This window comes from Drosophila persimilis, unplaced genomic scaffold (assembly GCF_003286085.1).
Source record: "Drosophila persimilis strain 14011-0111.01,24,50 unplaced genomic scaffold, DperRS2 tig00000676-arrow-arrow-pilon, whole genome shotgun sequence".
NCBI classification, from domain to species: domain Eukaryota; kingdom Metazoa; phylum Arthropoda; class Insecta; order Diptera; family Drosophilidae; genus Drosophila; species Drosophila persimilis.
Genome location: NW_020825332.1, coordinates 42,514 through 56,817, shown reverse-complemented (window position 1 = coordinate 56,817; position 14,304 = coordinate 42,514). Strand labels below are relative to the sequence as shown.

Here is a 14,304-nt window from a genome sequence, read left to right as displayed (position 1 = left end):
TCAAGAAATGTCAGACGGCGACATTTTGGCGACTGGGACGGCAAGAAAACTCTCAGCTTGATTCGATTTGATTTCAGTTAAGTTGACGTCTGACGATGCCTTGCCCAGTGGCTAGTCGGGGTCTCCCCTCCCCCCCCCCCCCTCCACGCCTCGTAACCCCTTCTCAAACGACTTTTCCGACCCCCTTGTAGCGCCCGTTCTCTGGGTTTCTTCGACTACTATTACTACCATGTAATTCATCATTTTGTGGCATTGCTGCCGCTGCCGCTGCTGCTGCTGCTGCTGCTGCTGCTGCTGCAGCGTGTGTTCGCATTCCATCCAAGGTTGCCCCATAGATCCGCCTCAGAGCTTTGTGTGCCTCTCTCTCTGTCTCTCTCTCTCTCTCCCTCTAACTTTACTTTGACAAATTGCAACTTTTCGATAAATTCGAATCATTTGTCATTGACACAAATAGCTTTCAAATTGCATAGACAAACACTCACACACTCACTAAAAAAACACTCATACACTCATTTGCTGAATGAGTGCTTGAGGAGTGGTACAGAGCGGACGGGGGAGGGGGAGGGGGAGGGGGAGGTGGGGTGGGGGACGGGGCATCATTGCATTGGGGCGTATAATTGTGGTTGCTGTTGCCGTTTGTTGTTGTTGCAACCAAAACAACATTCGCAGCGGAAATTCCCAAATACAAACACACACAAATCGCAATCTTCGAATGATCTTCGAGGACGGTGTGACCAGAGTTGCTCGTGAAAAATACTAGCGGCAGAATATACCAAAAGCTTTCGGCCCCGGGAGTCCTACGATCGTTGATCCTTTGATAGTTCCGTGAAAATACCCAAAAGGAAGCTCAATTGTACTTCCGAAAAATACTGAAAAATGTCTTCAAGTTTCCCAAGAAAATACTAGCCTTCCGCGTGTCTGGGACGGTCACACCAAAAACCACAGACCACATCGCAAAAGCAAAGCTCGTTATCTGCTGTTGCTCTTTGCCGTTGGTGGCATGCCCCAAAAGTAGTTGTTGCTGCCGCTGCTGCTGCATGCTTGTTGTGGAAATTGTTGTTGCTGTTGCTGCCTGTTGTTTGTCGGCGATTTTCAAGCTGTTTTCTGTTTTCAACAACAATCGCCAACAGTTGCAGGCAGCACAAGGTACATGCGAATGGAGAGGTGAGGCCAAAGCTGATTTCCGACTTCTGGTAGAGCCTTTGGGGTTGCGGCCTATGCAAAAAGACTCACTCATCAGAGTATCCTTCCATGTATACATTAAAAAAAGGAGGAATATAAGTGGAAGAGAGACCCACCATCAAAATTAGGCCGCCCTGCCCCACCTTCCTGTTCAAATACGGCTTGGTGGCAGGCAGGCAGGCAGGCGGCAGCCTTCCCCAACGTGCCACCGCTGCCTGGCTGCTCAATGTGCGACGCGCCGCGACGCGCGACTCGAGTCGAGAGTCTCCTCCAGCGCTCACCTTCTCGCTGTCTCCCTCTCTGTCCCTCGCCCGCCCTGAGCCGTGTGGTGTCTCTCTCTGGCCATCTCCCTCTGGCCCATGGCCTCTCAATGACCCAGTTTTCAGAAGCGGAATGTAAACAAATTTGACCTGGAAAAAAAAGAGTTTTTGTTTTGTAAACAAACCGCGGCAGAGACGCTGACTGAGACTGAGACTGCGGCGGCGGCGGCGGCAGAAGCAGAGGTGGCTTCAAATGTGACCAGGTGTGTGTGCGTGTGGATTGCGTTTTTGGCTTTTAATGACAGCAAAAACAATAACAACAGCAAAAGCAAAAGCAAAAGCAAAAAAAAACAGCAACAATGAAAGCGAAAAAAAATGCGCTAACAAAGTAATTTACGAAATAAATGAAATAGTTGCGGTCTTTGAAAAAGAGTAATCATAAAGAAGCAGAGGGGAAAGGAGAGGAGAGAAGAGGAGAGCAGAGCAGAGAAGCAAAGAAACGGAAGGGAAAGAGGAGGAGTGAAAGGTATGGCAGGGGGGGAGAGAGAAAGAGCTCTTCCACTCGCAAGAAGAGAAATCGCCAAAGCTCTGAAGATGGCGCTTCTTGGAGAAAATTTATTGTAGACGTGTAAAAACTGGAAAATAAATTTGTAGAAAATTGCCAAAATTTGCTAAAATCTGTGGGACACATGTCGCAAAGATAAAATCCTCATCTCATCCTTTAAAGATCAACAAAGACCTCAACAGAGAGCAGGATAGACCAACAATGAGAAGCTCATAGACGAGATGACAGCCCATGGCATTTAGGAACGAATATTCTTTAAAGTGGGAGAGAAGACCACATAAGGACTCTGCCATACGGATATAATATAATTGAAAAGGCCACTGACCTGAGTTACACTCAAGATAAAAGCTTAAAGATAGAAGATACTCCTATCCTATGAAGCTTTCAAGATTTCAGATCAATGATGACACCAAAGATATAGGGGTAAAGATGAGCAATTCAAGATACGTTGCGAAAGATCCACAAATCCAGAGATTAAAGATAGAAGTGCTTAGGGCAAGGCCAATAGAAAAGATCACACAAGTGAAGGACTTATGATATCCGAACTGTAGATTAATGATGTAAGATCGATGATGGTACTTTAGTGGAGGGGAAAAACAAAGAGATTTAAAATGAAGGGAACTACACATAAACCCTTAAAGATTGCCCACAAGTACAAGAGACCTGTCCGCCCAAAACAGGGCTTTCCCTCGAAAGGCAAGGGGTAATTGCAACTCTCGCTTTCATGCCACTCTACTCTAGAGTGTATATGCCACACACAGAGACTTTTCATGGCATGACAGTGCCCTAGACTGCCAGTTTTGACCTCTTTGACCAGCATTTACATATCCATATCGCTGGGTTCCCATGTCTCTGTCCTAACCCTCGATGATCTCATAACTCAATGAACTCTTTGACCTCCACTTTCACTATCTCTCTGTCTCTCTGTCTTTCTTCTTTGCCACCCATCCATCCATCCATCCATCCATTCCACCATCCATTCAGCATTTCTCACATTTATTATACAGTTTGGGGGTTTCCCCCCCCCATACCATCCGCCACACCATCATTCCTCATTTTTAGCAAATTTTCTCCCCGCTTTGGTTTTTTTTTTTGTTTGTTTGCATTAGCATAAAAAAAGTATGAAATTCCGAAAAGAGTTTCATTAAAATTATTTGTGTTTTCCTTTGTTGCGGTTTTCCATTCCATTTTGGCCAGGGCTTTATCTACCACCCCCCTCGCCGCACCCCCTCCGTTAGCCTCTTTTTCCACTCCCCATAGAGCGCACAGATTTGTACGTTTTTTCGCGAATTGGAATTGGAATTGGCTCACGTAATAAATATCATAAATTGCGTTTTACTTTGACATACATTAGCCGAAAGCGTACCGCTATGAACCGTGTACCGCGCTCTCAAAATGAATGAACAACGCTCTCTTTTTTGTTTTTTTTTTGTGTTTTTCTTTTTTGGCAAGTAGTCCATGGTTATTGGTACTCTAAGAGAGGGCATTACGATTCGCTGGATGTGTGTGTGTGTGTGGTACTAGACCTTCCGTTAGCATCGGAACACTATTTTGAATCATTTCGGTGACATTCAGGGGTATAACTGTTTCGTTTTTAAAGATATTTTTACGAAACTGAACGTAAAAGTCTTCCAATGTCGTTAAGAACATTATAGTCAAAAATCATCAAAATTGGATCACTATTTTCTATTTAGAAAACCAAATCCTCAAGGAAATAACTCTGCTGTTTCATAAGATAAGGCAACAAATCTTCACTGCTAACCATATAATGCCATCGAGTATAAAATATCCGAAATTCATTGAGATCGGATCATTATTTGAACTGATATATGGACGTAGTTTTTCCAAAACAAATCTCTTCCATTTTTAGAGATATTTCCACAAAATCTGTAATTTAATCAAAATTGTATCCAAATTGAATTTCAATATCATTTTGTTGCCTTGGGAAACGATAGATCTCTGAGAGATCTCTGAGAGATCTGTGAGTGTATCATCAGTTCCGGCCCTGAATATACTCTCTTTTGTTGTTTGTTTTGTGTCTTGTTGTTATGATTATTGTTGTTTTCACTTGAGTTTCGCTTTTGTTTTGGTTTTCGTTGCGTTTCTTTTTGCTGTTTTCATTTCTGTTTTTATCAGCAAATTTGTGTGGCATTGCTTTCTCTCTGTCACTCCGCCTCTCTCTATAGAGAGTACGTATATCTCCCCCCTCCCTGCTCTGTACACCGCCCCTCTTTCTGTGACAATTGTGGAATGTTTTTGTTATTGTCACTAAATGTCATTTCCATCACGATAAAGATCATCACCATCATCATCATAATCATCAGCAGCCCCATCAACAGAACAGTCATGGGCACTTTTTCGGGAGAAGGTCAAAAAACAATTTTTGCATGTTTTTGCGCAGATTTTTTTTTGCAGCACAACAAAATAATTATTATTGTTTCTCGGTTTTTCTGTGTGTTTTGTGTGTGTGTGTTTCGGGGGCTTACGTGCCGTATGAGTAATTTGTTGTTTGTTTATTTCATTTATTGAATTTTGAATTGCGTTCGCGTCAAAATTAATAATTACCGGACGGAAAAATGTACAGAAATCAACAGAAAAGAAAGGAAATTTCAAGCAGAGAGAGACGGGGAGAGGCGGGTAGAGAGAGAGAGAAAAACCCACTGGAAAAATACCAACAAGACACGCAAAAAGGAAATCTGCAACCAAATGCAAAAAGAAAAAAAATATAAAAAAAAGACTTGTTGTTTGTCAGCGAAAATACTCGCAACAAACAGCAGCAGCAAACGGAAAGACAGAGGGGGGCGGGGGCGGGGGCCAGAAAGGGGAAATAGCAACAAATGCAGCGAAAAAACAGCAACAAATTCAAGAAAAAACAACTTCAGAAATGGCAACAAGCAAAACTAACAAATAAAAGCTTTGGAAAAACCAAAGAAAATATTGAGAAACGAAGCGGTAGATGCTCTTAAAGATACATCTTTTATGGGGGGATAAAAAAAAAAAAAACACAATGATAGAGATTAATTTGGCTATGGAAAAACACACACATAAAACGGCGGCTTCTGTGGTGGATTTTTGGCGACATAATCTGCATTAATTATTCAAAAAATGCAAAAATGCATTCCTCTGTGCCTTGCAAAGTTCTCCTAAAAATTATTATACCCCCACAAGACGGCAGGAGACAGACTCGAGCAAACAACAACAAGAAACTGCAACAAAATGTGCAATTTTTTTGCACTGCACTTCACTTTGCAACATTGTTGCAGCAGACACGAGCGAGGGGTTGCAGGCGGGTTCACAGACGGTGTCCGTTGAATGGAATTGTCTGAATTGCATTTGCCAAAGAGCAAAAAAAGAGGCAGACTCAGACAGAGAGAGAGAGATAGTGGGGGGCGGGGGGGCAACAACGACAACAAACAGTGGAAAAAAGAGCTGCTGCTGCGCCTGCGCCAGCGGCAGTGGCAGAAAGTGAAAGATGATCGCGATTACCCGAAGAGAGAGAGAGAGGGCGCATAGTCTGGAGAGGAATGAGTGGATATATATGTACATATGTATGTATTTGTAGATAGTGAGTGCCAGACATGCCGTAGGGGGTTCGGGTTCGGTGCCAGGGTGCCAGGGTGCCAGAGGAGCAGATCTCACACAATGGGAGCATGGAGCGTGAGTAGGCAAAATATTTGTATCTCTCAGATATGCCCTCACCTCCACAGGGTGTCTACGATTTCTAACAGAAACTTGCATATCTTCTTTGGAAACTCTATCCCGAAAGGAAACCCTATCCGTATTCCAAAAAAAAAAGAGCCAAGTATTTGTTTATAATTCATGAAAATTCTATACTCCATTGCAGCCGCGATTTTATTCGAATTTTTTGCCAAAATCTGCTTCTGGCATCAAAATGGGAATGTGGAAGTGCATTTGTGGCTTCGATCTCTTGCTTTTGCTGGCACTTTTTCTGTTGTTGGCAAACAGTTAACTATGATTCCAAATGGCTAAGAAAACATGGCAGATAGCCCTCTCAAGGCCCCTCCTCTCCCTGCCGACAACCCCAGGCTCTCCCATGCTCTTCTTTGGCTGGTGTGCTAATGACTTCAATAATTTGCAATTGCCGTCTCCGTCCGCAGGTCCGTCTGCGTCTGCGTCTGCGTCTCCGTCTCCGGTTGATGTCTCCGGTTGAGGGATCTTCTTGCCACAGACAACAAAGTTGTGTGAGCAGCAGCAGCAGCAGCAGCGGCAGCATCATTAAGTCGTCGCGTCATCATCAGTCGTTGCACTAAACTTAATTTTTTAACAGTCTGCCGAACGGAGGCAGGCCTAAGGGGGGGAGGGCAGCTGGCAAAGGGTTAAGGGGTGCACCCTAGAGAGGGTTTAAGCAGAATTAAAATAAATAAAAACTTCAGTGTTTTTGTTTTTGTTGTTTTGTTGTTTTGAACGCTTAAGTTGTTTGTTCCTCTGTTCGTCCGCCTCTCGAGGCATAATTCATATGCAACAATGTTGCACCCAGACCCACAGTCAGAGTCAGAGTCAGAGTAAGAGTCAAATGCAGACAGACATAATGAATGGTGAATGGGGGCGAGGGGGAGGGGGAGGGGGGCTTGCGGCGGCACTGGCAGTGGCAGTGGCTGCTGTGGCAGACAGAGTTGATGGCCAGAGCATTTTGTGTCATGCCGCTGCTAATAGATCTGGCAAACAGTGTGAAAAGGAACCACTGACAATTGATTGGTGGAGCCTCTGCGGAGGAGACGGGCCATGCGGCAGGGGCAGGGGCAGGCGGAAGCTGCCACATTGACGGGTTCCTGTTAAACTGATTTTTCGTTTTTTTCCCTTTTTTTTTTTGCCCAGGTTGATGACTTTGAAAGCTGAAGCCAAATGATGATTATCCGAAGAACTGGACAAGGATATATGATGACAGGTAGAGACAAAAGTAATATACGATGGAGTTTCGCAGCTCAAGATCACGGTGGAGCCCACAGAAGCGAGCTCCCAGAAAGTACTTTAAGATCATGTAACAAATCGAAGCGTTTTGTAGGATAATACTCCAATAAATCGATTTTTTTCCGCAGAGAAAGTCTTCCTTTAACATTTTGGGGCCCCAATATCATATATCTTTATCGATATTTGCCATCTTGTTGGGCCCATAAAGTGGACTGTCATAAATTGTGTGTAAATATCCTTCTTTTCCTGGGGAAAACTACCAGGTACCTCGGAAAAAACGCTAGGCCATGAATTATACGGCGATTATTTATCGATAAACTCGAGGCGGACTCCGCGGACCACACAAGAAGGCGGGAGGGTTTCCGGAGGGAAGATTTATACACACGGCCGACAGGGCATACGCCTCCGGGACACGACTACTGCGCCGCCCCTCGGGCGCTCCTCTTGACCCCCTCTGCAGCGGCACTCGTGAAGCACTACCCATCATCGCCTTAGCCTCTAGACCATGCCCCACTGACGAGCCAAAGAAAACAATTCATATTTTCTACTCATTCATTTTGGCGGCTGGCGTTGCAATTTTGTAGCAAATGAAGGCACGTCGAGGGGTGATTGTCGTGGACGGGGGTGCGGCGATGGGGCGCTATGCCACAAGGAGGAAGGCTAGCCAGCGAGCTAGCGAGCGAGCGAGCTAGCGGTAATCGAGCATACAAGCGCATTAAGCACCAGACAATTATGTTGCGGCAACATTGTTGCAGTCAAGCGCCGCCGCCGCCGCTGCCGCCACCACCGCTGCGGCGCAGACACCGAGAGAATGATGACGACGTCGTCAGCCACGCCTCCTCCTCCACTGCCCGCCAGCCCCACCTGTCCGCGTGCCACAACGCCTCCTCCTCCTCCTCCTCCTCCTCCTCCGCCTGCCCGCCCGACCGCCCTCCTCCCGCGCTATCATTCTGCAAAGATGTTGGACGAAGAGCTTTAGTTTTTTTTTCGTGTGTGAGTTTTTTTCAGCATGCGCAATTTAAATTTAGTCAGCTGGAAAATTTTATGAGGCCGAAGTCCATAAAAACTGGCTAAAACATGAGTGGTGCAGAGGGGGGGCGTGGCGGTGCGTGGTAGAAAGTGGGGCGGAGCGGAGAGACTTCATTAGCGTGGACTGTACTGTACTTAAAAGGAGCTACTAATTTCGGCGGTCTTTTCTGCGGCGACTTTAAAAAGAATCTGCAGTATTTTGTGGTATTTTTCTTGTCGATTCTGAGATGTGCGTTGCGAATTATTCTCATTCTCAAAATGTACCAATGAAACGATTCCTCACATTATTTGGTATTAGTTTGGTATTTTTGTATATATAATTTATAAATAATATGAGCCTTGGATCAAGTCACACCAAAGTATCAGTATTATTTTGTAGTATTTTCTATTATATATTTTATATTGCGGTATTTTAAGTTGCAAAATAATTTTTCTGGTATTTTTGTTGTTTTGTGGTATATGGTTTTATGGTATTTTTAGTATTTCGGTGACGGCCCAGCTATAAACAGGCAGGCACCGGTTTTCAATTTCGCCAAAATTATCCGATTTACTTTTGAAAACGCAAAACTTGGTGCTCCCGTTTTCATAAAAACGGCAAAAAGCGATCTTAACTGGAACAAAGAAAAAAATGTATGCCATATTAATGCATAAACACAAATTTGACACCACAAGATCGATTTAGTTGGTGGTTTTATTTATAAAAAATTGTTAACCAACCCAACATCATTTTTCGTTTTCGTGCCAACAGCTGAAACGGCCCGAGTCGGTTATCGGTTATAACGGGGGATTTTGGGCGCCTAACAGCACTTAATTGGGCTTTTAGCAGGACGTCAGAAAATGTGATAAAAATATGTGAAAACGGAAAACGCAAAAAGTAAATGAAAACCGGAGCCCATTTTTGGTCAAACTTAGCTTAAAAAAAGCGTTAATTTCTGTAAAAAAAAAAAAACTTGAGTATCTAAAGCCCATTTGCAGCCTGTATCCCCCCTTGCCCATCGACAAACCCCATAATGGCAAATCGTTCACATTGTTAGCTATATCTTTCGCTCGCCATCTGGCTGCTGGGCTTCAGCAAATGACCGAAACATTTTTAACGCTTTACCAACAAAAATGTTAATTAAAATGTTAACAGGAATGTGACAGCCGGGCACCCTCCTCCTGCTCCACCCCCTGCATTATATAGCCGCCTTCATTGCAGGATAATCAAAAACCAATATCAAAGTTGATACGAACCGTCCGTACCACCGCCGCCCCCCACCACCAATCCACACCCTCTTTGGCTCCCACTCTACACTGCTGCGTCATCATTTGATATTCATGAGGCGGCAGTCGGTGAAATTTTTCCAGTAGAAAAAGACGGAATTTCTGCCACACTCGCAGCAATCACACACAGTCCCACCGTCACGTCCTTTGCAGGACCTGCAGTGCAAAAAAAAAATAAAAACAACAACAAAAAATTTAAATAAATGCTCGCGTAGTCCGGACTTCGGTCCGGACTTCTACAAATATACAAATATACTTATATTTACGTACATTTTTGCCTGCTGTTTTTTTCAGGCATTTTCGCCTGCCCCGACAGGACATTTGACCGAGTCCATTAGCAGGGAGTCCAGAGAGCAACTCGCTTTTGGCCATAATCACCTTGTTTGTCGGCCGGAACACCTTTAATGGGCAGGCAGTAGGGGCAGGGGCAGCGGCAGGGGGGCTGGGGCAGGGGCAGGGGCAGGGGCGCCAGCACGGTGTAGGTGTCGTTATGGCGGATAATCATTGTCAGGTCTGGCAACCTCCTGTAAGCGCAAGGGATGGGATGGCGGCAGTCGGCATTCCGAGGGTTGGGTTGGGCTGGGTCTGTGTTTGGGTCTCGGTCTCGGTCTGGGGTTGGAGGCATCAAATAAACGTAATTCAATGCACATAATGACAACAACATTTCCATTTTTGACTTTTCCTCTTCTTATTATATTTGGGGGGGGGGGGGGGGGGGGGGGGAATGGAAAAACAGCTGTCACAAGGGACGACGGCAATGGGGGGCTTAGAGAGGCTCTTTGTTGGTATTTGCATATGGCCAATTGGGCAATGTCAACGTTAAACCAGAAGAGGAGCAACTTATCGAAGTCAAAAGTCAGCAAAAGATGATTACAGGAACGGCAGGAGCCCCCATAATATTCATAATTCATATAAATGGGGGGCGAGGATTGCGGGCTGGGCTGGGCTGGGCTGGACTGGGCGGGGGGATGTTTGGTGGCGGAGGTTGTTTACCAATTAGATGGAAATGGGGATTGGTTTTTGGGCATACGGTTTTTGTGGGTGCCACTAATGAGAAGGATTACTGTACTGCCGGGGAGAGTTCCTCAAGAAGAGGTTGCATCCCTAAGAATGATTGAACTTTCCGTTACTCTTCTCTGAAGCATTATTGTAAAACACTTTATGGAGTTTCTGGCTTGGGAATCCTTATTCTACTAGAAGTTCCTTGGATATAGCTTCCTTTTCTTCATTTCTTCTGTTCGCTTTCTCAGCAGAAGCTGGTCTTTCTCTACTGAAGATGGTATTTCTCTACAGAAGATGGTATTCCTCTACAGAAGATGGGATTTCTCTACAGAAAATTGTCTTTCCCTACAGAAGATGGTATTCCTCTACAGAAGATGGTCTTTCTCCACAGAAGATGGTATTTCTCTACAGAAGATGGTATTCTTCTACAGAAGATGAGATTTCTCTACAGAAGATGGTCTTTCTCTGCAGAAGATGGTCTTTCTTCATAACATATGCTCCTACACACTGCGAAAACTCTATTAATCCTCAAGTTTTCAGAAGTTTCTCTACTCTTGTAATTTTTTCCTCTTTTGGGCATAGAAAAAAAAACCTTTTCATCCAACAAAGTGTCATTTGGTAGACGTTTTTCCACAAAATATACCACATCTTGATCTCTTTAGAAACAGGCAGCTCCTCTTTACTTCCAGAAACAATTTTGTTCCCTTTTGTGTGGTGTTGGAGTAAAACTTTATTTGGTTGGATTGTTTGGTTTGATTTGATTAAAACGACATTACAAATATGGCAAAAAAAAAAATAGTCGAACATCAATCGAAAGTTGATCGTTCATTTATCGATCGATAACTACAGCTACAACATTCATGTATATATCGATAACGATATGTGATGTGTGTGTGTGTGTGTGTGTGTGGGTTCGTGATTAAAACTTATGCACTAATTGGAACTGTTTTTGGATTAAGGTTTGTTTTTGGTGCAACGAATGAGTGTGTATTCTTTTTGCAACTTGCAACTTGCAACTTGAAACACGCAGTCGATAACCATGTTGGCCGCATCCTTGAACCATTTTTCTCCAGGCAAAGGCACACACTCGCACGCACAAACGCACACACGCACACAGACAAACAGCACAGACACTGTAGCACTCACGGGACGCCCCCTACCAACCCACATCACACCACACCACACCACACTCTTTCGCTCGCTCTCTCTTTCGCACTCACACAAACAACTGAAAACGTTGCACATACGACCCGTATGCACGCTAGTTGCCACACAAAAAAACCCACTGCCAGACGACCGGACGACCGACGACCGACGCCTTCTCCTTTTCTTTTCCTTTCCTTTCCTATCCTTTCCTTTCGTTTCTCCTTCCCTCTGTGTTCGATTGGATGCAGCCAAGTGTTATGCAACTACTTAAAGGACTTTATCATGTGATTTCTGTGTGATTTGCGTTGTTTGAGTTGTGATTTGTGTGTGTGTGTGTGTGTGTGTGTGTGGTGTGCTGCTCATCCTTCTAGGAGTCCTCCTTCCTGCTCCTCCTTCTCCTTCTCCTTCTCCTTACAGAAGATAGCATTTCCGACGCCAACAGGAACAGGTGCAGTGCACATGACGATAATAGCGACAGAGGCACTTCAGATACTTGTATCCCGCACAGCAATGATGCGAATGCGAGTGCGAATGCGAATGGTAGTGACTGTAGCAGGACCCGCTGTCATGCAGACAATACGAATAGCATCCACAGTCGCACATCTTGTCCTGGGTCCTGGGTCCTGGTTCCTGGCTCTTCCGTGGGTCCTTCTGGGTCTTCTGGCGGATGGATCGGTTGGATCGGATGGATCGGCTGTGTCCCTGCTCCTTTGGTGGCCTCAACTCAACTGATTTCTGGCCAACGCTTTAGCTTTCGACTTGGCTTAGGTTAGTTTGATGGTCGCCAAGGCAACCCCGATGGGGCGATGTGCGCCCCGCACACGTTTGATCGATCATTCCGGCTTGAAAGCAAAGCAAAGGCAAGGAAACGAAAGGATATTTGCGTATTTGGGTGGCCAACATTCGTACCACGACACGGGACGGGACGAGCTTTTACCAGCTTTTGTTGTTGCTTGTTGTAGTTGTTGTTGTTATGGCAATGTGGAAATCATGTCAATTGATTTTGGCCAACAAAACAACTCTTCTTTTCTGTGCCTGTGAGTGTGTGTGTGTGTGTGTTTTCTACTCTCTGTTTCTGGTTTCTGTTTCCTGTTATTCGTATTATTCGGTTGTGGTTTATTACAGAAGATACTACGGGGGATACAGCGAGGGTATATCCTTTTTTTATTCTTAAGGATTGAGTCTTTGGAGACTATGGAATTCGTTTTCTGGAACCTCTGAAGCAAATTTTCCAATTTTGTGCCTCGACAAAAACGTTGGAACTGCTTTTACCCGCGAAACTGTACTTTTTCTTAGACGACTAGTTAAGAAAAGTTGGAAAACCGCCAGATTTCGTTATGGGCATCACTTAACTCTTTTTGTGCATCGACAAAAACGTTACAACTGATTCTGGCCCACGAAACTGTACTTTTCTTGGACGTTACTGCGTTATTAGAGAAATGCGGCTATATGTAGTCCGCCTTAATGTTAAAAGGAGTTGAAAAACATATAGATCCCCAAATGAAAACCTAGAGTAAAGCCCCACCGATCATTCCCTTACATTATCCAAGGGTATTCCCTCTGTCTACACCTCCAAATATCTTAGCTATCCCCAAGCCCCCACCTGGTTGTACGCCTGGCACCGCTTGAGTTCTATGATTAATTCGCAATTCTGTCGCTGATTTTATGACCCAAAAATATTTTTGTATTTTATTCTGCCGCCGACTGCTGCCGACTGCTGCCCCAAAATAGACTTGGCCAAATGCAAATTCATGCCTGACCCACATTCACATTCACAATGATGATGATCATGATGATGTTGATGATGATGATGGTGATGGTGATGGTGGCATTAGTCACCCGAAAGATCTCTCTATAGAGATCTCTGTATACACAATATATGACTAGTCACACGACGGCTGTGATGGCTGTGATGCAATCGATGCACACACACACACACACACACACACACAAACACAAACAATCGATGCACAATCGATGACACATTCAATGCAACACCCGACTGCCGCAGGACTGACGTCATTGAGTGCGCGCCAGTAGGTGCATACGTCATCTGTTGTTTGTGCGTCGCGTCGCGTCGCGTCGCCTCTATTGCACATTCTCTAGGGTTTGCATCGCACACATCGCATACCAAATGAGATCAGTGGATCACAGCTGTGGCTGTGGCTATGATATCATCGTTTGAGTGGGGTTTTCTGCGATCATTAGTGCGATGTTTACTGCCTCTGCCTTCGCCTTCGCCTCTGCCGCTAATTGCTAAATCATATTTGGGTTTCACGCGCTGATCTTTAAGCACCTCCAACAATCTGAACAATCAACAATCCAGGAAATGTTTTACTCGTTCACTTAGCAGGTCATTAAGTGCTGACGTTTGAGAGAACTACAGCGAGAGAGAGAGAGAGAGAGAGAGAGAGAGACACTTTCAATGTCAAGTAAATCAATCAGTGGGTGAAAGAACCAGGAACTAAATTAGGAGTAGTTCAAGCCAATCTACAACTCTTTTCAGCCATCAATAAGCAGTTGATCGATCCTTCAGGCACATTCTTTCATCACACTTCATCCACTTGTTGCGCGTCTTGCAGCAGTACCACTCGGTCGGATTTGAAGTTCTTGACTGGAACATCTATGAAACGTGTTGATCTGGAACTCTTTTTAGAAAAGTTTCAACTATGATGGGAAAATCTAGCGAAAAACTTGAAATCTATAGGAGAAGATGGAAGGTCAATGGAAGCTCCTACAACGATCTCCATAGCCGCTCTCCCTAACCCCTTCGAGAAACGTTTTCCAACAAGGAGAACTCCTTCTCCTTAAGCCCTGAAACCCCTGTTTTTTTTTGTGGTTATGAGGAATCATAATTTTCAGCCTGCCCCACATGCCACATGCGTGTTTCATATCGGTTATCTTCTTGTTATCCCTCGCTTGATATTT

At 44.6% G+C, this 14,304-nt stretch overlaps 1 protein-coding gene and 1 long non-coding RNA gene across 2 annotated transcripts in view; both read right to left on the bottom strand.

The window, feature by feature from the left end:
• LOC113566331 overlaps positions 1–14,304 on the bottom strand; it is a 69,328-nt gene that overhangs the window by 40,788 nt on the left and 14,236 nt on the right. The window lies entirely within an intron of this gene.
• Positions 11,343–12,088, bottom strand: LOC113566330. Its single transcript, XM_026991511.1, has one exon. The coding sequence runs from the start codon at positions 11,977–11,979 to the stop codon at positions 11,788–11,790; it is 192 nt and encodes a 63-aa protein (XP_026847312.1). The 5' UTR covers positions 11,980–12,088; the 3' UTR covers positions 11,343–11,787.